Source organism: Triturus cristatus, chromosome 5_2, assembly GCF_964204655.1.
Source record: "Triturus cristatus chromosome 5_2, aTriCri1.1, whole genome shotgun sequence".
Lineage (NCBI taxonomy): Eukaryota > Metazoa > Chordata > Amphibia > Caudata > Salamandridae > Triturus > Triturus cristatus.
In genome coordinates, this window is record NC_140588.1 from 966,842,674 (window position 1) to 966,868,182 (window position 25,509).

Consider the following 25,509-nt stretch of genomic DNA (forward strand, 5'->3'; position numbering starts at 1 on the left):
CCGGGCAAAGGTGAAATCGACCCGCCGTGGCGCAGCCCATCAGTCCAACAGCATGGACCGCTACACCCTCCAGAAGGGATCTCCCGAGGTGCCGCGTGGGTCCCCTGAGGGCCCGACTGATGCTCCTGCGCTGCCCGCGGATCTGACCCTGCGAGATGTCATGGGCGCTATCGCCGAGATGAAGGCCTCGGTGGACCAGCGCTTTGACACACTGGCGCAAAAGATTGACTCGGTCCACGTGGATGTTGGCCTGGTGAGGGCTGATTTATCCAAGACCAATGACCGGGTCGATTCTTTGGCCCACACCACCTCGGGCCTTACAGCGGACGTGGCGGCCCTCCAAAAGGAGGTGCGCCGGCTTGGCCAGGCGAGCGCCCTGATGGATCGTCGACTGGAGGATTCCGAGGGTCGGGCCCGGAGGAACAATGTCCGCATTGTCGGGGTGCCGGAGGGACGTGAGGAGGCGGCGGCGGACCTGTTTGTGGAGGACCTGATTCTCACCCATCTCCAGCCCCGGGGGCTGAGTAAATTCTTTGCGGTGGAACGTGCCCACAGGGTTCCCGGAGGAAGACCTAAGGCCGGAGCCCCTCCGAGGCCTCTCATTGCCCGGATTTTCAACTTTCGGGACAGAGACGCTATCCTTCAGACTTCTAGGCAACAAGGACCGGTCAGACTTGACAATATGGACGTAAACTTCTATCCTGATTTCACCCCAGCGGTCCAGAAGCAGAGGCTGAGCTTTCTCGGAGTCAAACGTCGTCTACGGGACTTGAACCTCAAGTATGCGATGCTTTTTCCAGCTAAGTTGCGGGTGGAAGTGGATGGCCGCACGCACTTTTCTGATCGTCCCGAGGCGGCCGGGGACTGGTTGGACTCCTTGCCCGGGGATCGGGGCCGGGGGGGTGGGGGGGCGCGGTTGGAGGGGAGGGCTCGCCGGATCAGGACTGAGGGACTAATAGTAGGCCTCGCTCTGGACAACATTGTCGTCATTTTTGACTGTTCGTTAAGTCTCCCTCCTGTGGAGGTGGTACGGGGTCTCTTGGGGGCTCTCCCTCCTCCTCTGGGGGACTAGTTAGTTTAATCATTCATGGGGCGACAGGCACACTGCACTTTGGGGGGGCTGTTTGGGCTCATGCAGGGGTGCAGGGAGGGGGGAGTTCTGTTGGGATGGGTGGGTTGGGGTGGGGGGGTGGGTTGGGGTGGGGTGTTGTTCGTTTTTACCGCAAGGCAAACCCTTTATTGTATTGGTGTTTTTAAGGTGCTCTCGGGGGGACGAATGATGGCTTCTGTATGTGATGGGGGGTAGGGACCTGACTTTATTGTCCTGGAACGTTAACGGACTGGGGGATAGGATTAAGCGAGGTGTGGTCCTGCAGTATTTGAAACGACTTTCGCCGGATGTGGTCTTTCTGCAGGAGACACACCTTATTGGTAATTCCTATTGTGCCATGAATCGACGTGGCTATCGCTTGGTGGCCCACTCGGGCTTCACGTCGGGCTCACAGGGGGTGGGCATCATGGTGAAGAACTCGCTCCCGTTGGAAATAGACGAGGTGCGCCATGATGAGAGGGGACGCTACACTGTCTTAGTGGGGAGAATGGAGGGTAAAGTAGTTGTCTTTGTATCAGTGTACGTCCCACCGGGGTTACAGTCTACGACTTTTGCAGACCTAGGACGCCTCCTCCTTGACCTTCCGGGGGGGCTTCTGGTGGTTGGGGGGGGGACTTCAATGCGGTGGTTTCTGGGACCGTGGATCGTCACCCCCCTAGGGACCTCCCCCGGGCGCAGGAGTGGCTGTCCGGCTTCTTAGATACACTGGGATTGGTGGACTGCTGGCGCTTAAAACATCCCACGCAGCTGCAGTACACTTTCCACTCGGGTGCCCATGGTAGCCTCTCACGGCTTGATTATGTCCTTGTCCCTGCGGCCTATGTTGGGAGGGTAGGAGAGGTGCGCCATTTGGCGCGGGGTATTTCAGATCACTCCCCGCTCCTGTTGCACGTTGAGGTCTTCCCGAGGGGGGAGGGCAGGGTAGCTCCAATCAATGCCTGGTACCTGCGCGACCCCACTATTCGCGCTGATTTGATAAAAATCCTTGCAGCGGTATTTCGATGAGAATGTGGGGTCCGTCCCTTCGGCTATCTCCCTGTGGGAAGCCTTCAAAACAGTTCTTAGAGGGGAGGCCCTCTCCTTTATTTCCCATGCCCGGAGGCGCGAGCAGGAGGAGGTGACCCGGGTGGAGGCCGAAATCGCTGAATTGGAGGGTGATCTGGAGGGTGGGGTGACAGATGCTGCACTACATGTCCTACAACTTAAGCAGGCGGCCTACAGGGCCCTCGTCACGGAGGCGGCCAGGGGCCTCTATAGAGAGCAACAGGGGCGACTGTATGATGTGGGTGATAAGGCTGGTAAACTGCTTGCATGGTTGGATAAAAAGGAGAGAGCGAGTCGCGTGGTCCCGCTGATTGAGAGGATGGATGGTGTGCGTTTCACCGAGCCAGAAGATATTGTCTCTTGTTTCGCGGATTATTTCCGCGAGGTGTATTCTCCGGTTTCTCCCTGCTCGGAGGAGGATTCCCATGCCCTGCTTAGGGATATCGCGCTGCCTTCCCTTTCGGTGGAAGACAGGGTGTCGTTAGATGCCCCTCCTACCTCCGACGAAATTGCCCTCGCCATACGCTCGGTCGCATCCGGCAAGGCCATGGGCCCGAACGGTATCCCTGTCGAGTTGTACAAGCTGCGACCGGATGTACTGGCACCCCACCTCCGTGCGATGTTCCTGGCGGCCCACTCGCTGGGCTCCCTCCCGCCGGACCAACGTCTGGCTACAATCGTGGTGATCCACAAGGAAGGGAGACCTCGAGACCGGGTTACATCCTACCGGCCTATCTCGCTCTTGAATGCGGAGCCCAAAATCCTCGCCAGGGTGCTAGCCAACCGGCTGGTCGGCGTGGTGGGCGATTTGGTCCACCAAGACCAGTCCGGCTTTATTCCCCATCGCAATACGGCCCTTAATCTGCGGCGCTTGCACGGGGTGCTCGCGCGTGTCCCGTTTGTGCGGGAGCCGGCCATATTGGCGTCCTTAGACGCCACCATGGCGTTTGACACGCTCGAGTGGCCATACATCTGGGCTATGCTGGCGAAGTTTGGATTTGGCCCGGGATTCATCAGCTGGGTCAAATTGTTGTATTCGGGCCCATTGGCGCAGGTGGTGGTGAATGGAAGAGTATCGGCCCCATTCGAGCTGGGACGGGGCACGCGACAGGGCTGTCCCTTGTCGCCGCTCCTGTTCGCGCTGGCCTTGGAACCCCTGGCGGAGTGGCTGCGGTGGCACCCTTCCATCCGTGGTCTCCGTTGGACCCCCGAGTATGAGGACCGCGTGTCCCTATACGCTGACGATATCCTTTTGTACCTAGCCTCCCCGCGTAAATCACTGATTGTCCTGGTTGATGTTTTGCGCTCCTTCGGCCGCAACTCAGGCCTTGTCATCAACTGGGCTAAATCATGTGTGTATGTGCTTTCCGGGGAGGCTCCCATCCTCCCGCGGGGCTGTCCGATCCAGATTGCCTCACAGGGGTTTCGGTACCTGGGGGTTTACATTACTCTGGACCCGGAGGCCCGCTACGAGCGGAATTTGCTTCCCCCCCCTCCAGCGCTTGAAGGAGGACGTCGCGCGCTGGCGGCGCCTGCCGCTTTCGCCGCTCGGCCGGGCGGCATTGTTTAAGATGATGTCGTTGCCACGCTTCCTGTACGCTCTCCAGAATACTATGGATTTAGTCCCGGCGCGCTACTTCCGTGAGGTGGAGAGTCTACAGCGCCGCCTGTTCTGGGACGGGAGGCCGCGTATTGCCCTGGCGAAGTTGACGCTCCCATGGTACGACGGGGGGATTGCCCTCCCGGATATTAAACGGTATTACTGGGCCTCCCAGCTAGCTGCAATTAATCATGGCCTTTACGGGCCCGCCTTAAACCCGGCATTTGAAATGGACAAGATGCTCCTGCCTGGTGGCGACTATAATCGAGCGCTCTACTCTGGCGCGCCCGGACCCCGCCTGACGGGACCTACGCGTGTCATGGTACGCGTATGGCACGCGGCTAACGCAGCTATAGGGTGGAAGGACCGTTTGACCCGGGCATCACTGTTGTACGCGTCTGAGAGATTGGGCTCCCTGTGGACCTCGAAGGGCTTCGAGAAGTGGGACACGATCGGCATCAGTAAAGTGGGGGACCTCTGGACGAGGGGGGGATTTAAAACATTCGAGACGCTGCAGACGGAGTTTCAGCTGCAGGGCAGTGAATACTTTCGGTACTTGCAGGTCCGTCACGCGCTGGGCTCAGTCTTCCCAGACGTCGCCTCCATCCCGGAGTCTTCCCCCCTGGAGGATAGAGTGCTGGATGGCCACGTTCCGGACAGCACGATCTCCCTTATTTACAAAAAATTGATTAATGACCGCTCGGGCTTGCTGACTGGCCTCCGCGAGGCTTGGGTTGCCGACGGGCTGGAGTTGGACGACGAAGACTGGATTTCCGCGGTGGCCTCTCCGAAGGAGGTGGCCATACCGGCTCGCCTTCGCTTCGTCCAGCTTAAGATACTTCATCGGGTTTACATGACGGGGCCAAGGCTTCTGCGTATGGGCTATGCTGAGGATGGGTTGTGTAAGCGTGGGTGTGGTGCTTTGGCGACTTTTTTGCATATTTTGTGGGAATGCCCGAAGGTGGAGCGATTCTAGCGTGGTGTGCATGAGGTCCTGCGAGTGGTTACGCATGTCGCGCTGCTACCTGAAGCGAGGAGATGCCTGCTGAATGTGTGGGAACCAACTGACTACTCGGTTCCGCAGACGCGATGGGTGACTCTGGGATATATGATAGCTAAGCGTGACATTGCTCAACTGTGGGGATCCCAGAGGCCCCCGGCGGTGTCGGCCTGGAAAGAACACATGGATTGGTGCATGTTCCGAGAAAAGGTGGTGTATGTGGCGAGGGGTAAGCCTGGGGCATGGGTGAAAGTATGGGACCCCTGGAACGCCTACCGCGGGGGTATCTGCGCGCCACCACTGCTGCCTGCGGCCTCACCAGCCCCGTCCCCTTAGTTGACTCCTTTTCCTAGCCCCGAGCACGGAGTTCCCCCAGTCCTCGATCTGTTCCCCTTCCCCTCTTTAGACTCCTGTGGATGGCTGGGGTCCCCTATTCGGGGAGCACGTGCTGTTACTTTCGATTGCGGGTTGCCTTGCGGGTGTGGTTTTTGTGTTGTTTGTATAAAATGAAACCGTATTGTGGGGTCAGAGTGATGTGGCCCACAACGCTGATACCTCCTGATTTTGCTTCTCTGCAACGCCAAGTGTTTTTGTACGTATGTCAGATGCTCCTGTCATTCTAGCGGCCGGCCGGAAGGTTGTAGGCCCATACTTGTATATTCTTGAGATTGCAATAAACGGTTTCAAAAAAAAAAAAAAAAAAAAAAAAAAGAATGCTATGGATGCCCCTAGCTTGCGTGTGGAATGTGCTTTAGGGGGAAATGTATAATGTACGCTTTGCTTTTTGGTAGCATATCTGAATGCATTTAACGATCCACCTGGCAATTTCAGAATTTTGATATAGGATTGCCTTTGTGTGGTGGTGAAAAAGCTACGAAAAGTTGTTTAGTTTTCCTGAAACTTTGTCATTTCAATATAATAAAGAATAACTCTTGACGTCAAGCGTATGAAGAGCTTGTTCTGCTACGGAGTCTGGTTGAGGAAAGAAGACTGGGAGCTCAGACTGGTTAAGGTGAAAAGCTGAAATGACTTTAGGGTTTTTTCCTGAGAACCACTTTGTTGTGATGGATTTGCAAAAATGGTTCTTGTATGGTTAATGCCTGGAGTTCACGCACTCTGAGGGATGCGATGGCCACAAGGAAAGCTACTTTCAATGTGAGGAACTGTAACTCACATTTATGCAAAGGTTCAAATGGGGGACCCATGAGTCTTGTAAGGACAATGTTTAGATTCCATACTGGAGAGGGTGGAATTATCCTTTTAAGACCTTCCATGGAAGCTTTGATGGGAGGTACCCTGAACAAGGACAAGTGTTGTCTGTTCTGTAAGTAAGCTGCTATAGCAGCAAGATGTAATTGTGTAGATGTGTATGCCAGATTACATCTTTGCAGGTGCAGGAGATAACAAATTATGTTTTGAGCGGAAGCATCTAGTGGATTGATTGCCTTATTGCAGTAAATAACAAACCTTTTCCATTTAGCTGCATAGCATGCTCTAGTGGTAGGACGTCTAGCTTCTTTAATGACGTTCATGCAATCTGGTGGGAGATTGAGGTAACCAAACTAAAACTTCAGGAGCCAGATCGCTAGGTTCAGTTGTGCTGGTTCTGCATGTCTTATCTCTCCATGGTTCTGTGTGAGAAGCTTTGGGGAGAGGTAGAGCTTTTGGTGTGGGACTACTGAGAGTTCCAGTAGTGGTGTGAACCATGGTTGTCCGGCCCATGTTGGCGCAACCAGGATCATTGTGAGAGACTGTTTGAGTTTGTGCACCAGTAATGGAATGAGTGGGCGAGGCGGAAAAGCGTACGCAAATCTGTCCGACCAATTCATCCAGATCGCATTGCCTTTGGACAATGGGTGTGGGTACCTGGAGGCGAAGTTTGGGCATTTTGTGTTTAAATGTGTGGCAAATAGATCCATGTCTGGATGTCCCCACATTTGAAAGAATGGAAGAAGAACTTGCGGATGAAGTTCCCATTCGTGAATCTGCTGTTGAGCAGATCCACAATTCGATTGTGAATCCCAGGTAGATGCTCTGCTAAGGAGGTATATGTTTTGGGGAATGGCCCATCTCCAAATGCTTTGTGCTAGTCGCGAAAGCTGCACAGAGTGTGTTACGCCCTGTTTTTGTATATAGTACATTGCTGTCAAGTTGTCCGTTCGGATGAGGACAGCTTTGCCTATATGAGGTTTCTAAGAAGACTTTAGGGCGAGAAATATGGCCAGTAACTCCAGGTGGTTTATGTGGAGGAGTTGTTGTTGAGGGGGCCGCATAACCTGGATAGTGTGATTTAATAGATGAGCTCCCCAGCCGGTGAGCGATGCGTCTGCTGTTACCACTGTTTGTGGAACCAGGTCTACGAACGGCCGCCCTCTGGAAAGATGTGTGTGCCACCATTGCAGAGAGAGATGTGCGGCTGTCCACCAATACCAGATCTGTAAGTTGACCCTGAGCTTGGTTCCACTGTTGTTCTAGTCACTTGTAATGGGCGCACATGGAGTCTTGTGTAAGGAACGATTAGAATGCAAGAGGCCATCATCCCTATTAGCTGCATGAACACTCGAGCTGGTAGTGAGTGTTGTAGCTGAAATTTTGTAATTAGTGCTTGCATACTGGTTATCCTGGTTTGGATGGGGTATGCAATGGCTTTGGAAGCATCAATTGTTGCACCTAGATACTGCTGTCTGTGGGACGGTTGTAGATACAACTTGGTGAGGTTTATTGTGAATCCTAAGTTGTATAGCAACTGGATTGTGTGGTGTGCGTTTTGCACACAAGCTTGGTGTGACCTTGCTTTTATGAGCCAGTCGTCTAAGTAAAGAAACCCCCAGGATGTGCGGTCTCCTTAAGTGGGCTGCTACCACCGCAAGGCATTTTGTAAAGACTCTGGGTGCTGTTGTGACTCCGAATGGTAGGACTTTGAACTGATAGTGTTATCCGTCTACTACAAACCGTAGGTATTTTCTGTGAGCAGGGTGAATAGGCATGTGAAAGTAGGCGTCCTTGAGATCCAGAATGGTAAGGAAATCGCCTTGTTGAAGCAGGAGGAGGACCTGTTGTAGTATGACCATGTGGAAGTGGTCGGATTGTATGTACCGGTTTAACGGCCATAGGTCTAATATTGGCCTGAGAGTGCCGTCTTTTTTGGAATTAGGAAGTAAAGGGAGAAAATCCCTGTGTTTTGGTGATGTATGGGAACCAGTACTATTGCATGCTTTTGCAAGAGAGAGAACCTCCTGCTTGAGAAGCGCAAGATGTTCTGTGGACATTGGACGTTGTTTGGGAGGTAAATTTGGGGGAGTAGAATGGAGTTCCAGGCAGTAACCATACTGGATAATTTGTCTTACCCACCTGTCTGTAGTAAAGGAATTCCACATAGGTAGGAACTGTGATAGTCTTCCCCCGATTGGAGTAGAATGGTCGGGGGAAGTGTAGGGAATTCACTGTTTTGTGGGAGTTGCGGGTATTAGAACCGCGTCCTCTCCCTCTGTTATTCCCTCTGAAGTAACCTTTATTAGTGGAATTTTGGTTGGGACATTTATAAGTGGAAGAGTTGGTTTCTGTACCAACGGTCTTGGAGGCTCCCCTATAAAAGGAGTGAAGAAAAGAACTTCTACTAGTTGTTGCTTGTAGAGCCCCCATGGATTTGGCTGTCTGTGTCCTTTTTCATCTTTTCTAAAGATGTGTCCGTAGTGGGTCCAAACAAGTGTTCCTGATATAAGGGCCGATTGAGAATGGTAGACTGCACTTCTTGTTTAAAACCAGATATGCGCAGCCAAGCATGTCTACGTAGCAAAACACTTATTTATTGCACGGGATGCTGTATCTGCTGCATCGAGGGCACATATTATTGATGTGTTGGTGATTAACTTCCCCTTTTGTATGAAATCATTTTCTTCTTGTGCTCGTCCGGGAGATGCTGCATGAGCTTTTCAAGCTCATCATAGTGGGCCCCGTCATACCTTGCTAGTAAAGCTTGTGAATTAGCAATGCACCAAAAGTTAGCTGCCAGAGAAGCAACTCTTTTACCTGATGCATCCAGTAACTTAGATTTTTTGTCTGGCGGAGGGACATCACCTGTGGTTTGGGAATTTGCCCGTTTGCAGGCATTTGCAACTACTAATGAGTCCAGAGGGAGTCGCCCTTTAATATAAACTGGATCACTTGGAGCTGGCTTGTATTTTTTCTCAATTCTAGGATTAGGAACCCTAGCCCTGAGAGGGTCCTTAAAAACCTCAGGGGCATGTTTAATCATCCCATTGAGCATAGGGAGAGTATTTGTTGTCTTTTGAGGCTGAGAGAATGTCTCTAATAAAAAGTCCTCCTCTAGAGGGTCTGAATGGAGTTTGACCCCATGGAATTGTGCAGCTCTATTTATTAGTTGTGCAAACCCCACATTATCATCTGGAGGGGTGGTCTGGAGGGATATAGATCTGGCTGGGGACATCTGGGACATTATAATCGTCCCAAGAGTCAAGAGGCGGGCTACTGTGAGTGTCCTCATCAGTATCTCTATTATGTGGTGAGTGTATGCCCTCATTCCCTATATCCTCATCATCATCTTGTGGTGCAGGTGAAAGAGGAGGCACTGGAGAGTATGCTGGAGAAAGTATAATGTTTGGAGGCGGAGATAAAGGCCTCATAGATGAGGTGGAGGAGTCTTTTCTTGGATGGTATCTTAGGAGTTTCTTAGGTGTCCAATTTCCTCTTCTTAGGTGGTATAGGTGACATGTCCAGTAATGGGGTCAATATGGAGTGTTTCTGTCAAGGATCCGGTGGATCTGGACAGAAAAGTTTTGTATTTGTTGTCTTTTTTCGGCGCCGAGGATTTTGGGCCAGAGTGGTGTTTTGGCCTGTCCTCTAGCTTCAGGGTTTTTTTTGGTCTCCTTCCGCTTAGGTGGAGTTTGACTTCGAAGGTTTTGTTTGTGGTTTCAGACCCGAAGACTTGGATTGAGTTTGCTTCGGTGCCGAAGAATCCGGTACCTTAGGTTTTGGTCTTGTGCCGAAGATTCTGGTGTGGACAGGACCTTGGGTTTATGCGTCGGTGCCAAAGATGGTTTTTCGGCACCGTGGTGTGGCTGGCTCGATCCCGAGCTGTCTGAAGGCTTTGTGTGCTTCGGAGCCGGGCCCGGAGGCAGGACTTCTGAAGTCTTGTCTCGTTGTCGACCCAGACCCGAAGGTGAAGGTGTTACCGGAGCCTTTTGTTTTTTCGGGGCAGGGGTGTCGACGTCAGTACTCGCACACCTCTGACCTGGAGTTATTGTCTGGTCTTCCGAGTCCGATTCTTCGGCTTTGGAGATGCTAGCTTGTTCATCTCCTGTCTCTGGATCAACAGGCCTGCCTCGAAGATGTTGTCCAGCGCTGAAACGGTGGATCTGGACATTTCGTAACGTTGAGCCTGGCGATCACGTATAATCTTCTTGGACCTGAAAGTCACAGGCCTGGCAATGTCAACTCTGGTGTTCTGGCGAGAGACAAAGGTTGCAGACCCGATGGCGGAAAAAAAAAAACAATCTAAGGATGGAGCCGATGCCCATGTGCACTACTAACCAGAGGAGGAGTCACCTAACCTGTGACTACAAAGACTTCTACAATAACAAAGTGCAAACATCAGAGCCCAACACCAGATGGCGATCTAAGCAAAAGTATGCGATCTACAGCTCATATGCCTCAAACTGTTTTTTTGGGTTCTTTTTAGATCCTGGGCAGGGGCTTGCGCTTCTCTGCGAGGCATGGTGTATTCCCTCTGTGGCTTTGGCCACGCTCGTCACTTGTAATTGGTTCCCTGCAGTGCCCCTCGTAAAATCTTCCTGTTCTCTGGTCCCTTTGTTGTCTTTGTCCTGCCTTTTGGCGGTTTGTTTCCGCCCTGGAGACTGACCCAGTTAAATGGATCAGTTCACTTTTGATCACTGATGCAAGTTTGGCGCACTACTTTTTGTTTGGACTCAGCTTGCACGCTGTCCCTATACCACCTTCCGCCTGTTGCTGCCTTTCATGCTTATGTCAGCACCCATTGCCGGCTAGTGTGCATCAATGGGACTTACGATGGAAAATGTAACCCGTGCTACTGTTTCTCTCTGAATTGCTCCCACCCAGTTTGTGACCCTGTACACACATTGCCAGGGCCCTGTATTATGGTAAGCCAGTGTTGTGCGAGCTTGGAAAATGCGGCGCTCTGCACCTTTGTTCCACAGTGGTTTCACTTTTCATGCACATTTGTATTTAAAACCTTGAAAGGTTATAGCCCCTCTCCTTCCCCGCCCCTAATTCTCCGTCTTAGTTTCTTCCATGCCGTCTACCCCGCGTTGCATTTAAAAGTATGTCCATAATAAAAATCACAGGAACCAATGAAGGTCCGCAGTGGTGCGGGCCAGGGGCACATAGTGCCCCAGAAGTACGGGCTAAAAAATCCTAGCATGCAAAGCGCCGGTGAATTAAAAGCCAGGGCTTCCTGACTGAGTCACATATTCTTCCAGGCCACTTCACATCTGGTAGCACCTCATTGTCGCCGAATCAAGAGTTACGTAATATTTCAGTGCGGTAAGCGAGCAGGTGCGCACTCTGGTTCCTGTTCTGTCCCAAACATGTTAGTTAAAAATCTGCAAACAAGGCCTCAAGCTTTAACCTACTTTAATTTTCTTTAAATCTGTTTATTAGGTTTTAATCCACAAACAGACAAATATGACAACTGTAACTGAGAAGCCACGTGATTCCACACCACATCGTATCCCTCCGCCCCCTCACTCCCACGTCATTATTATAGTATATTTTGATCCAACAGGTGTCTACATAACCCGTTTTAGAGTCCAGTTGGGGTGAGACCCCCCCTGTAAACGTCACTCCGGAAATGGTCATCCAGCACCATACAATAGTTGAGACCTGCCTGACTCCAGGCATGCTCTTGCGTCCAGTATTATACCCCAAAGGAGAAATTACAATGTTCATATACAACCACTACTCAACCTAGCTGAGCATGACTAATGCACTTATGTAACCAGTATTACAACTCACTCAAGAAATTCCACTGCGTGTTTATAACCAGTATTCAACCCAGCTGAGAAGTGCTAGTGCCCATATATTACCAGTATTACAACCCTGTCAAAAAATGTCCCTGCGCGTGTATAACCAGTGCTACAACCCAGCCAATAAGTGCTACTGTGCATATATACCCAGTAGAGAAGTGCCCCTGCTCCAAGATCACAATCCAGCCATGAAGTGCTAGTATTACAACCCAGCCTTCCGAGATTTCCACCTGGTTCAACAGCTCTTGCTGCTAAGCCACAACTTCTCTTGAACTGGGAGCAAAGCAATTAAGAATTTGAAGACTCGGTACAAAAACCATTCAGATGGTTGCTGGCAAAAAAGCGTTCGCTGCAGACAGGTCACAGGCTTGAATCTCAACAAGTCCACCTCAGTTTTTCATCCTTCCGAGGCAGATGTATACGCCTTTTATTAGGACTGGTCTGTTCAGTACATCGTTTAATATTAGTATTTCACACTGGTTTTTAAGATGAATTGATATGACCAATTCTACCAGGGATCTAAGTAGTTAACTTATTATGCAGTTGTGTTGTACTGTAGGATTTTGAAGTTCACCAGGGTGAACGGTTTTAATTTGTCTGGTCAGTGGTGTCTGTGCTGCTGGACTTTATCACTGGACACAGTTGTATAGCTTTAATGCTGTTATGCGCATGTCGTACAGTTTAGCGAAGGTGGCCTTTCGGTACTGTGAGGTAGGTTGTCTGGAGTGTGCAGTTGCCATTAGTTAGGGGGCCATATTGCGCAATTAAACCTGTACAAGGTCTGACTAAGATGCTATGCAGACTCTGCAAGACATGGTCACATGAGAGACAGATGCGCGGTTGGCTTTGTGAGCTATACGAGTTTGGTCCCACTTTGTATGCACAATACTCTCCTCTTGGAGGCGAAAGATGCCGAACAGAGTCAGCAAAAAGCATTGGCAAAAGGAGAGACATAATGGGCTTTGCCAATGCTTGTTATTTGGGGGGAGGGGGGTGACGAACTCAACCCGAAGGTATCAGAGCACTGAACAGGAGTACCAGTTGCATTACAAATGGACACAATCATTTTGTTAGTCACGGAGAGATTAAGTACTTTGCACAGAATGTTGAGCATCCCTGCCGAGACTCAAACCCGGGTCCTAAGCTTCGAGGTCGACCGCTTTAGCTGTTAGGCCACATCCGCTCTTTCTTGGCTGTCTATTTTACCTACTCTGTTGGACCACAATGTCTTTAAGCAACTTGTGAGACCCTAAACTTCACCAGTGCTAATGTTGTAAATAGTGTTTACTCCATCCAGAGTCAGTTTTCTTTCTGTACAGAGTAGATTAAAAATCTTCATTCTGCTCAAGGGGTTCATTCGGATACAAAGGCTTTAGGTTTCTCGTGTTTTGCTGACCTAAAAGGTTTTTTAACCTGGCTGCCTGAATTGTTAGTAAGGATTGGTGGTGTACGCACTCAAATTTATGAGAATGTAAGCAAAGTTTTTTGGTATGCGTGCAGCGTTGCAATATGCTTGCGGGGCATGTGAAATTGACCTAGTGAGAGGCCTAGTATTGCAAAGATTACTAGGACTGCAATCTGCACTGCTGGTGAATTCTTTCTAACATTTATTACAAAGTTTCAAAACATAATAATTCTCATGAATGATACAGCATTCTGTTCAGTATATTTCAATATTCATCGTTTTATATATCTTGCATAAACAAACGTATTCACATATTTGCATATATCTAGATCAAAGCAATAGTGGTCATAAAACACCCAATGCATTTCGGGACATTCTGTCCCTTCGTCAGGGGTATGCTGTGAAGAAAAGGAGAAAAATTCAGAATCTGCGCTTTATGGGATCGGTTAATCACAATAAATCGTTGTGATAAATACGTGTGTTTTGTGCTCCCCTCACCAAAGTGGTCAATGTGTTCAATGATTTACGGTACCTTGTAAATTGGATATCAGTACTCTGAAGTTCTCAAAATTCAACCACTAAGAGAAGAAACACTGAAGTGAGAAATAATGTGTGACTCTACAATGTTCTGACAAATCTCCAACCACTTTGATTCCCTACTCGTACCTTGTCATTAAATATGCTGTTGAAGTGTTGTCTTCCCTGTTCTCTTGTCAGACAACCCGAAGAAACGAAAAAAACTCACTAATAGTTCTCCATGATGATGAAACGGGCAGTACTGTCGTTCCGTTTTTGAATTATAGCTCACCTTAATGTAGAATTCACAAGGAATGGCGCTTTGCCAAGTAGCCTGTGATTGTGGAGACTAAATGCGAGAAAAATAACGAACGGCCATCGTAGACGGTATAAAAAACATAAAACGAAAATAGTTCCAGATTACCGGATGTAAACGGTAATTCCCAATAGAGATAGTTGGCCTGGATTGTTTAAGAGCGTATAGGCTTACCGTGTCAATGGTCAAGTAGCTGGCGTTTGCATCCGGGTTTCGCTATCAAACCACGAATGCGTTTCCCGGTTTTAACGTATACGTGTTAACGCATTAGGTCAACATTGAAGAAGGACTGTAGTCTCTATTGGCGTCATCATGATAGCCAACACTAAAAGTGGACTAATAATGGCGATCGAGTGGCGAATACGCTACCTGGTTGTCACCGTTTAAGTGTGATACCATGGTGTCACTGCGGATAGATTCTCGATGTCAAAACTGCTCATAAATGTCCTAGTTTGCCAGGGAACGTCTTAATCAAACAGAAAAGGACTGTTTGTTCTTTCATTATAAAAAGAAGAATCTATTAGATCAAACCTATTTTATGCTGTCGTGATACCCATTGATGAGGAGCGTTGTGTGTAGTTTACAAGTGAATAATGTGAAAAAAATGTTGTATTCATTGCTGTAAATACAAACATGCATCTAAAATAGGTCTCATTGTACTGCCAAATAATAAAACAATAACTGGTCAATCTTGCGTGTTGACATACACAGTTATAACATATGATTAATGTGATACAGAAACATTACTGTACAGTCATTGTTCTATCTGTGACTTACACATTCATAATACTATGTTATTGTACACAAAAGAAATTGTTCAAAATATGGTTACACTGATTTGTTTATGTAAGTGAAACTCGTTCTATGCATCAGGTACTGGTGTGGATCCAAGTGGATTGTTACATTGATATGCATCTTTAAAGTGTCAGGGTCCCCGAGTGGAAATTCAGATTGTGTATATTGATATTGCTAAATAAACAAGACATCTCAAGTTTGTGGTTAAGCCCACGTGGGGTCAGGGTCTGCAATCTTTTTATCCAGAACACCTCTTTGTAGTAGGTACTTTGAATTATCTCGATCTGGAAATTTTTGTACTTCAATGATTTGGAATTTAAGTTGAGCGATTTGATGACGTGCTTCATCCCAATGTACTGCTAAACTTGAAGCGGTGCTTTTAGTGCGTATTTTACTTTTGTGCTCTGTTAATCGGATTTTCATTTTTTTCTCAGTTTTTCCGACATACAGCAATCCGCATGGACATTTGATGGTGTAAATTACGTTTTCGGAATTACATGTCGTGCTGCTTGAGATTTTGATTTTGTGACCCGTTCGTGGGTGTAATAAAGTGTCTCCTGTGATTGCGTTGTTGCAATGAATGCAATTCCAAAATTTGTGTGTTCCATTGATTTTGGTTGAGGATTCTGGAAAATTTGCTCAGAGAGCAATTAAACAAAGTCAAAAGTCGATCGCGCGATGACCTACTAAAGAAGTTTCCTAAAAAAAACAGCACCCGCACAGTTTGTGTCTAAATATTCCACCGCATCCATGACTATAATAAAGATCATACACAAATGATGGGCTTTACTTGAATCGGAGACAGATTTCAAAGGACTATTCCTGGAAAAACCACTGTTTGCATACACAAGAGCACAGAATCTGAAAGAGATGCTATCCAGAAAAAAGAAACCACCAACAACTCCAGAATCCTCAACCAAGATCAATGGAACACACACATGTTGGAATTGCATTCATTGCAACAACGCAATTACAGGAGACACTTTATTACACCCACGAACGGGTCACAAAATCAAAATCTCAAGCAGCACGACATATAATTCCGAAAACGTAATTTACACCATCAAATGTCCATGCAGATTGCTGTATGTCGGAAAAACTGAGAGAAAAATGAAAATCCGATTAACAGAGCACAAAAGTAAAATACGCACTAAAAGCACCTCTTCAAGTTTAGCAGTACATTGGGATGAAGCACGTCATCAAATCGCTCAACTTAAATTCCAAATCATTGAAGAAGTACAAAAATTTCCAGATCGAGATAATTCAAAGTACCTACTACAAAGAGGTGTTCTGGATAAAAAGATTGCAGACCTTGACCCCACGAGGGCTTAACGACAAACTTGAGATATCTTGTTTTCTTTAGAAATATGAATATACACAATCTGAATTTCCACTCAGGGACCCTGACACTTTAAAGATACATATCAATGTAACAATCCACTTAGATCCACACCAGTACCTGATGCATAGAACGAGTTTCACTTACATAAACAAATCAGTGTAACCATATTTTGAACAATTTCTTTCGTGTACAATAACATAGTATTATGAATGTGTAAGTCACAGATAGAACAATGACTGAACAGTAATGTTTCTGTATCACATTAATCATATGTTATAACTGTGTATGTCAACACGCAAGATTGACCAGTTATTGTTTAATTATTTGGCAGTACAATGAGACCTATTTTAGATACAGGTTTGTATTTACAGCAATGAATACAATTTTTTTTTTCACATTATTATCTTTTAAACTACACACAACGCTCATCATCAATGGTTATCACGACAGCATAAAATAGGTTTGATCTAATAGTAGATTCTTCTTTTTATAATGAAAGAACAAACAGTCCGTTTCGGTTTGATTAAGACGTTCCCTGGCAAACTAGGACATTTATGAGCAGTTTTGACATTGAGAATCTATCCGCAGTGACACCATGGTACCACACTTAAACGGTGACAACCAGGTAGCGTATTCGCCACTCGATCGCCATTATTAGTCCACTTTTAGTGTTGGCTATCATGATGGTGCCAATAGAGACTACAGTCCTTCAAGGTTGACCTAATACGTCAACAAGTATACGTTAAAACCAGGAAACGTATTCGTGGTTTGATAGCGAAACCCGGATGCAAACGCAGTCTACTTGACCATTGACACGGTAAGCCTATACGCTCTTAAACAATCCAGGCCAACTATCTCTATTGGGAATTACCGTTTACATCAGGTAATATGGAACTATTTTCGTTTTAGGTTTTTAGACCGTCTACGATGGCCGTTGGTTATTTTACTCGCATTTAGTCTCCACAATCACAGGCTACTTGGCAAACCGCCATTCCTTGTGCATTCTACATTAAGGTGAGCTATAATTCAAAAACGGAACAGTACTGCCAGTTTCATCACCATGGAGAACTATTAGTGAGTTTTTTTCGTTTCTTCGGGTTGTCTGACAAGATAACAGGGAAGACAACACTTCAACAGCATATTTAATGACAAGGTACGAGTAGGGAATCAAAGTGGTTGGAGATTTGTCAGAACATTGTAGAGTCACACATTATTTCTCACTTCAGTGTTTCTTCTCTTAGTGGTTGAATTTTGAGAACTTCAGAGTACTGATATCCAATTTACAAGGTACCGTAAATCATTGAACACATTGACCACTTTGGTGAGGGGAGCACAAAACACACGTATTTATCACAACGATTTATTGTGATTAACCGATCCCATAAAGCGCAGATTCTGAAATGTTCTCCTTTTCTTCACAGCATACCCCTGACGAAGGGACAGAATGTCCCAAAATGCATTGGGTGTTTTATGACATCACTATTGTTTTGATCTAGATATATGCAAATATGTGAATAAGTTTATTTATGCAAGATATATAAAACGATGAATATTGAAATATACTGAATAGAATGCTGTATCATTCATGAGAATTATTATGTTTTGAAACTTTGTAATAAATGTTAGAAAGAATTCACCAGCAGTGCAGATTGCAGTCCTAGTAATCTTTGCAATACTAGGCCTCTCACTATGCCTGAATTGTTAGGACACATTAGCTTGATTCAATTGCATCAGGTCTCAAGTCTTGATATTGTTGTTCATTTGAGTTCCAGGTCCAATTTAAAGGTATCTGAAGAGGGAAAGCAGCACACAAGGGACACCACGAGAAAATAAAAACACTCTCCTGAAGTGTTGAGAGAAAAAGAAATGCAGTTACCCAAATGCAGGCAGTGGAAAGACAACTGATCCAATCATAACACAGTAAAGAACAAATACTCCAGAGGCAGGACAAAAAAAAATGAGAAAGACAATACAGCCACCCAATCAAGACCAAGGGGCGGACCCAAAGACCACTATATGTATATATTTAAATGTAGTTGTGCCAAGAGGTCTACAACAGACAGCTAAGCTGGTCTGTAAGTGAGATCTAAGGAGTGCAAATTTGAGAGATCTTTACTCAACATTGTATAAGGAAATGGGTATGAGCTTGGTACGTTTATAATGTACGCTTTCAGAGCTACAGCAGAGGTTCTACTGGTGATGGTATACAGTCCTACATGGAGGATTGAGTGCAAATTCTCAGCAAAATATATTTAAGTTAGACTAACTGATTTACTTCCGTTGGATCTGACCAGTAACAGTAAGATCAGCCTTACTGGGTCTGCTGGGTGTTAATCATGGGTATGTCTTATTAGAGAGTGGCATGTCCATTACAGTGGAACCTACATCCTAATGTCAAACTGTATTCACCAAAAATGATAGTCTTCTTTAATAATGTTGCACTGGTTGCCGATTGGGGAGTGTGCATGCATATACACGGAAACCCAACTTGTTTTTATATACTTCTTCATACTGCACATCACCCATTTCTGTCTATTGTAAGTGACAGGTGTTACCATTGCCTAATTTTAATAGTAGTGAACTTCCCAACCTCAGACGGATCTTCAGATCATTGTAGATGCCAGAAGCACATCATCTCAGTAAGCCATCTTACAGGAGTAAATATTTTTATATTTAAATATTTCTAAAGACCAATTGGTGGGAAAGTTCCAGTATGAAAAAATAAACGTTTGTACGTACGAGGAAAGTTGTACTTGAAGCAGGCTTGTGCTGCAATCATCCACTCCGCCCTTGTTTCACAAAAAATTGCAATCGTACTCTTTGGTCTCAGTCCTAGTGCAACCAGGCCACTTCCAAAATGATTCACCCGGGCATTTACGTCTTCATAGCTCTGCCATTTGTAGTCTCCAAGGATCAACTGTTGAAGAGGTAGAGTATTAAAAATACATGAAACTGATAATCAACTAACATAAGGAAGCTGCAAATCTGACTTATTTACAAATACTGGCTTACTGTAAATGAAGAGACAATATTACGAAAAAGTCAAAAGTTAAATTTAACTACATGTGGGAGTGCATTTCTATTAAATATTTACCACTGAAATGATTTACATGGTGGGAGGTTTAGGTTAACAAATATCAAACCTCCGGCAATTCACCAGATCAACACACCTGCTTAATAGTATCTTCCACATGACCTTGCATCCAAAATTGGAGTGGTGTTCAGCTGGAGGCCACTTGTGGTGCATGGGCTCAACCAGGGCCAAATAAAAGACCTGACAGATAGGGAAGAAACTGTTTACCTACCTATAATTGCAACCCATCAGAGTTAGCAGCTTTGATACATCTCCATGATTTGACTTATTCTGTCTTCTGGCAGGGAATGCAGATTAAAAATTACACACAACAATAAATACATTTATTCGAAATAGTGTTTACAACCGATCTACATCATTGTCTGAGTCTGCACTGCAGCCAAGGGAGACACAGGCAGATAACCTTTCCAGCACTCCGTCAGATTCAAATGAATCACAGATCAATAACTACAAAAAGAAATTAAGGAAGCCGTGAATGAGCCTCCCCTTATTAAAACAGGTGCCTGTGCACAACACCCACCCTAGTCTCGGTGTCCAAGTAGTCGTTCTTTGAAAAGTATGATACACCGGTAATGTTCTTGCCATGTAGATGTCTGCAAATATCTTTCCAGTGAATAGCACTTAGGAGGTTGCCATGACTCTGGTGGAATGCATGGATAATGCCATAGAAACCAGAAATCATACAAGCAACCTCCTGTTTGGAGGAAGGCTATTAGTTAGAGTAGTGGAAGGAAATATATGGATGCTTGGATATCCTTAAGGATGTATCATTTACCAAGAAGAACCAGTCTCAAGTCTTGCGTCTTAGTGTGTGAGCGATTAGGAACCCTGTCTCTCACAAAACACTTCTGGCTAACGAGACTTCTAGCTGCAGTCATACTTCATTTAATGTATTTGGCAGACAGGTCATGTTCCTAAATGGAGTACATTGTAAACACCTGTAGCAAGGTTTTGAAAAGTCAACACTCAAGCTGATCAAAGAATATAAGTAGTTGTATTGGCATTCTTCTGTATCCAGATAAGGGAGCAATGTCTACTCGAATTAAGGAACTCTTGTGGCATGAATGCAACCAACCAATGTGGGGCATTGACCAGAGTGTCTGTAGAGCCTTTAGACAAGCACAACAGCTTAAGTTGTATAATCACACCTGTCTAAGCATCCCTCCGGTGAAATTTCCTTAAAGTCTGACCCACCCATTAAACTGCATCTATCGCACAAGACAATCCATGTCACAACCAACGAATATCTCGAAGCACCATGTCTTTAACAAAACTAAGTCCTAAGAAGCCATGACCTGTTCAAACCAGACCGGCCTAGACTGAAGAAATGAACTGTGAAATGCAAATTCTTGAGTAATGTACCCAAGATTTGGAATGCTCTTCCATCACACGGAAAGGCCTCTTCAATCGGATTATTCAAAACAGACCTCAAACAGCTCTGTTAAGGTAAGCTTACTCGTGCTTCTTGAAATATACTCTGAGCTTCAGTACCATCTCATAGACAGTCCTCTTGGTCACTGGGACTTCAAAAGTTGTTTCGAATGACTCTTTATCTCTTGCTGTTACTAACCTCTTTTGCTGAAACGGATATGTGTATTTTATTGCTGAGTTTGTTTCCTTTTTAGGGGGATGAAGGCTTCTCAAAGTGCTCCAACCTGTATCTGGGTCCCAGGCCCTCTTTGAAGTGTACAGTTAGAAGTATATCGGATGATATGCATGCACATGTTTGAGAGGTGTTCCGGAGAATGTTAGAATACATATTTGCTCATACCTTACTTTCCAATTTATAGGTTTAGTAATTTGCATCTTTTGATGAAATAGAAAAGCCAGATTTTTTAATACTGTCCTGAATTCAAGGTGAATGTGGATTCTTATTCTTGCAGTGATCGAGTTCCAAAATGCATTGTTTAACATGAGGAGCTTCCATCAGGATGCAACATTTTGAAGATTCTATTAATCAAAAAACAAGGAGTCAGCCTAGAACATAATGGTTGTTTGTGGTTTTGGGGTTTCTGTTAAAGGAAGAGTGGTCCATTCGTATGGAATGCTGGATAAGCAATGAACATTGATTTGATGGTGATTGGTCTAGCCAAGGGTACCTAGTTTAAGTGCCTGATGCCTGATGTGAAACAAATATTCAACAATACTTTGAAAAGCTGTCTGGCAGCAGCTTTCTGCATTATCTGCAATTTGTTTAAGTATTAACAGGGGTGCTCAAATGTGTAGGCATGAGACTATGTAATCACCTCTAGGTATCTCACTTTGGCTGAGTAGGGTTGCAGCAGCCCTAGTTTCTGAATGGTCTGGTAGAAGAGAGAATGTGAGAGAATTGGAGATCTGTCAGTGAGGCAATAGGCAATCCATTTCTGGACAACTCTTAATTCCTAGGTCTCTGTGGGAGCATAGGGAGATGCATAATTTCGAAGGCCGATAAGTACGATTACTGCTACTTCATTTGAGTATACAGTAGATCCAATATGATCCAATGTAGGTAATAATGTGGTTTTAGTTCCATGGGCAGGAGAGAATCTAGTTCAATAGTCTGAGGGTGATGTATGTTCTTCAAATCAACAGGGATATGTGATTTAAAAAACAGTTTTGATAAGCATGCCTAAAATAAAGGGCAACAATAAGATTCCGGTCATAGTTGCAAGAGTTCAGAACAAGACTAGATTTTTGTGGAATTGGCTTTATGTAAGCAGTTTTGAGTTGACCTGGAAAGGTTCAGCAAGACAAAGTGGTTTTATGGCAAGCCACTTACGCTAAAACTACAAATAATTGCTATTACTGGCCACTTACAGCAGCAACAACAGAATGGTATTAGGATAAGGGATTTGTTAAGGGAAATAAGGAAATTCAGGAGTTGTTTGTAGAGTCCAAGACCCACCAAACCCCATTCATAGGACCACAGGCAGGCAGGGACTTGAGCCGAATCACTGCACTGGACATCATCGGCCAATGGTGTCCAGAGGTCAATCCTACTATTGCTCTGCAAACTGGCCAAGTACAATCTTTTCCACAATTTGCTTGTCCTCCCTACCCTGACAGCAATCACAGGTTTCTCTAGGAGGCAGGAAGCTAGTGAGAAGGGTGCAATCTGGTATGCTATGCTGTGCCTCCCAGTTTCTTTATAATATAATTTATAATGCATGCTGGTGGTGTTGTCTGTGCAAATTAGCACTGATGACTACTATTTTGTGAAGGAAAGAGATTAGGTCCACTGCTATGGCTCGGAGTTCCAGAAAGTGTATGTGCATTTTCTTCTGCTGGTGATTCCACTTCCCACTGGTTGTCAAATCCTGCAAATGAGAACACCATCCCTCCAAGGACGTGTCGGTTGTTATTATGAAGTCACAGATCTGTGTAAGGAATGTTAGCCTCCAAGACAGGTTTACACTCTGTGCCCACCATTTCATGGATTTTACCATGGTTGGATAAATCAGAATGTCATTGAAGGACCCTTTAATCTATAACCATGGTTCGTCTTACTCCTCTTGTAATGGTCGCATGTGATGGTGGCAATCTGGAATTAGTGGGATGCAAAATTATATCATACCGAGGAGTGATTTGTACAGTCTGACTGAAACGGACTTTTCTGCTTAATGTTTGTGCTAGTTGTCGATTCCTTATCTGTCTTTCTTATGAGGTGAATGCCTTGCCCTGGTTCTTATCTAGAGCCGCTCCCAAGAAAGTCAAGGTTGTTGATGGTGGGAGATAGGATTTCCGCTTGTTGACCGTAAGGCACAGATCTTGGAGTGTGAAACAGGTTGATTTATCTCTTGTTGCTTGGCAAGACGTGGCTGCCTTGGTCAACCAGTCGTTGAGGTATGGGAATACCTGCGCCCCCTTTTGCCTCAAGTGAGTAGCCACCGAAGCCAGACATTTAGTAAAGATGCAAGGTGTCGATTTCAGCCCGAAAGGGAGAACCTTCAATTGGTAGCAGGTGCAGGTTACCTTGAATTGTAGGATTTTGCAATGCTTTGGGTGAATTGGAACATGGAAGTACGCATTCTGGAAGATCTAGTGCGATCATGTGATCAAAATGATTGAGAAGATTTAGGATATTTTGCAGGGTGACCATGTGAAAGGATTGTTTTCTTAATTACTTGAGATTCTGAAGGTCTAAGATGGGGCGCAAGTCTCCTGACTTTTTCCTTGATCAGAAAGAAACGGGAGTAGAAACAGATTCCCCTCTGGGTCTTCGGAATCTCTTCTATTGACCCTTTGCTTAGCACAGTTAATACCTCTTGCAGAAGTTGTTTTGGATGGGGAGGAGGTGCCCCTTTGGAGGGCGGGGGGTATTTGGTGGTTTGGGGATGAATTCCAATGTATGCCCATGTGTGATGACATCCAGTACCCATCTGTCTGTTATGAGAGACCATTGGGGGTTGAATCTTAAATTATCTCCCTCAAGTCAATATTGCAAACTGTGGGGGATACCCGGCACCATTGAAAGGTCATTGCTTTCTGGAAGTGTTTCTCCCTTGGGGAGGTTGTTTATGTGAGGGTGCCTACTTCTATGCTGCTGTAGGTGGCTGTCTGTATTGCTGCTGGGAATATTGAGAGATACTGGCTTTGAAAGGGCTGGTACTGTTGCGTGTATGGTTTAAATCCTTCTCTGTAGGAGTATGATTCTCTGATCCTGGCTCCCCGAAAGGGCTGTCTGCTTATTTGAAGTGTTCCCAAGGATTTGGCCGTATCTGTATTTATGGTCTGGAGAGTAACCTCAACATGCTGGCCGAATAATGCCTCACTATCGCATGGCATATCTAGGACCTTGCTTTGTATTTCTGGCCTGAAATATGTTGCCTTCAGTCGGGAGGACAGCTGTACCACCAAGTTGTCTGAATCCAGTTGACTATATATCTACTGCGTAGTCGATAATTTCTGCGGAAGTTCTCTCCGCTTCCTGCAGAATTTTCGTGGCTTCACTCTTTGCACCCTCTGGCAAGCAGTCAAAGTATGCAGCAATGTCTGTCCACATCTGCCTGTTGTAGCATCCTAATATCACTAGCGAGTTAGCTGCTCAAACAGCAGTGGCTACCATGGTAGAGAAATGCTGCCCTATATTAACCAGCCTACACTCATCTCAAGCTGGTGGTGTTGTAGGGGTAAATGGATTCTTTGAGCTATGCTGGCCCGCTTGTGTTATAACCGAACCCACTTTGGTATGACCAATTAAACAGGTCGTTGAATCGTCAGGTGCTTGATAATTTTTATCCAGTCTACGCAGCATTGCTGATACTGAAGCTGGATTCTTCATAGTCTTGATACCTTCCTCCCATATAAAATCCACAATAGAGTTGGCTCCGATTGATTTTTTCATGGGTTCCTTGAAAGCGTAGAGGAAGCAATCGGATCGTTTTGTTGTTCGAGGGAGCTGGAATCTTTTAGCTGCCCTTTCCGTAAGGTTGTGAAAGCTACCCATGTCGTCCGAAGGGGAATCCACTGGTGGTGACAGACAGGGATGGTGTTAGACCAGATAGTCATCTCATTCGTTAGCAATTGAAGTAGTGTCCCTGATTTCACCTTCTTCCCTGTCTGCATCTGTGGAAGGTGCGCCATTCGCTGGTGGTTCAGCCAATGTACTAGCCATTGTGGGTAATGGGGTCACTGGTGCTGCTAATGTATGCAGTGGGCGCGTGACCGGAGTATGCATTTGTGGTGATCGCATTGGTCTTGGTGTTTGCGGTGGAGGAGCAGTTATTTTAGGATCCAGAAACCTCTTACAATAATCCTGGGGATGTGTTGAATATTAACCAAAGTCAGTGACATGCGTATTGACTCTTCCTGCTGCTCCTGTTGACCATAACCAGAATACTCATCATGATATTGCTCAGGCTAGTACCATGGAGCACAATATTGTTTCCCATACTATTGGTCCTCGTCTTGGGTCATCCTCTTGGCAATTAACATGCAACTCAGAGGGACTATGTGCTACCCCAAAAGGGCCCTCATTCTCCAGTTTGTCATCCAACAGATGTGCAGGTGAGAAAGGTGAAATCTAACTTGGTGAAGTATGAGCTGGTAATATTGGTTCTGTAGCGGATTTTCCTCTTACAGAAATTATCGATAATGGCATCACAGGTGTTAAAAGTGTTTTCGATGAGATTTTCAAACGAATTGTCGTCATCGACTGGGTTCTCTTCAGTGTTGTCGTCATCGATGGGATGATAATCTTCGATGGGGCGGCGGTGTCGGCATCAACGGTATTTCCATTGAGATCTTCTTTGCTATCTTCTTGGTCAAAAGTGCCATTGTCGA

The 25,509-nt window shown here is 45.8% G+C and overlaps 1 protein-coding gene across 1 annotated transcript in view; it reads right to left on the reverse strand.

The window, feature by feature from the left end:
• Positions 1–25,509, reverse strand: part of ACSL4 (acyl-CoA synthetase long chain family member 4) — a 327,102-nt gene that overhangs the window by 143,948 nt on the left and 157,645 nt on the right. The window contains exon 4 of the mRNA XM_085606507.1: positions 18,891–19,068. Within this exon, the coding sequence (XP_085462633.1) occupies positions 18,891–19,068 (178 nt within the window). The remainder of the gene's footprint in view (positions 1–18,890; positions 19,069–25,509) is intronic.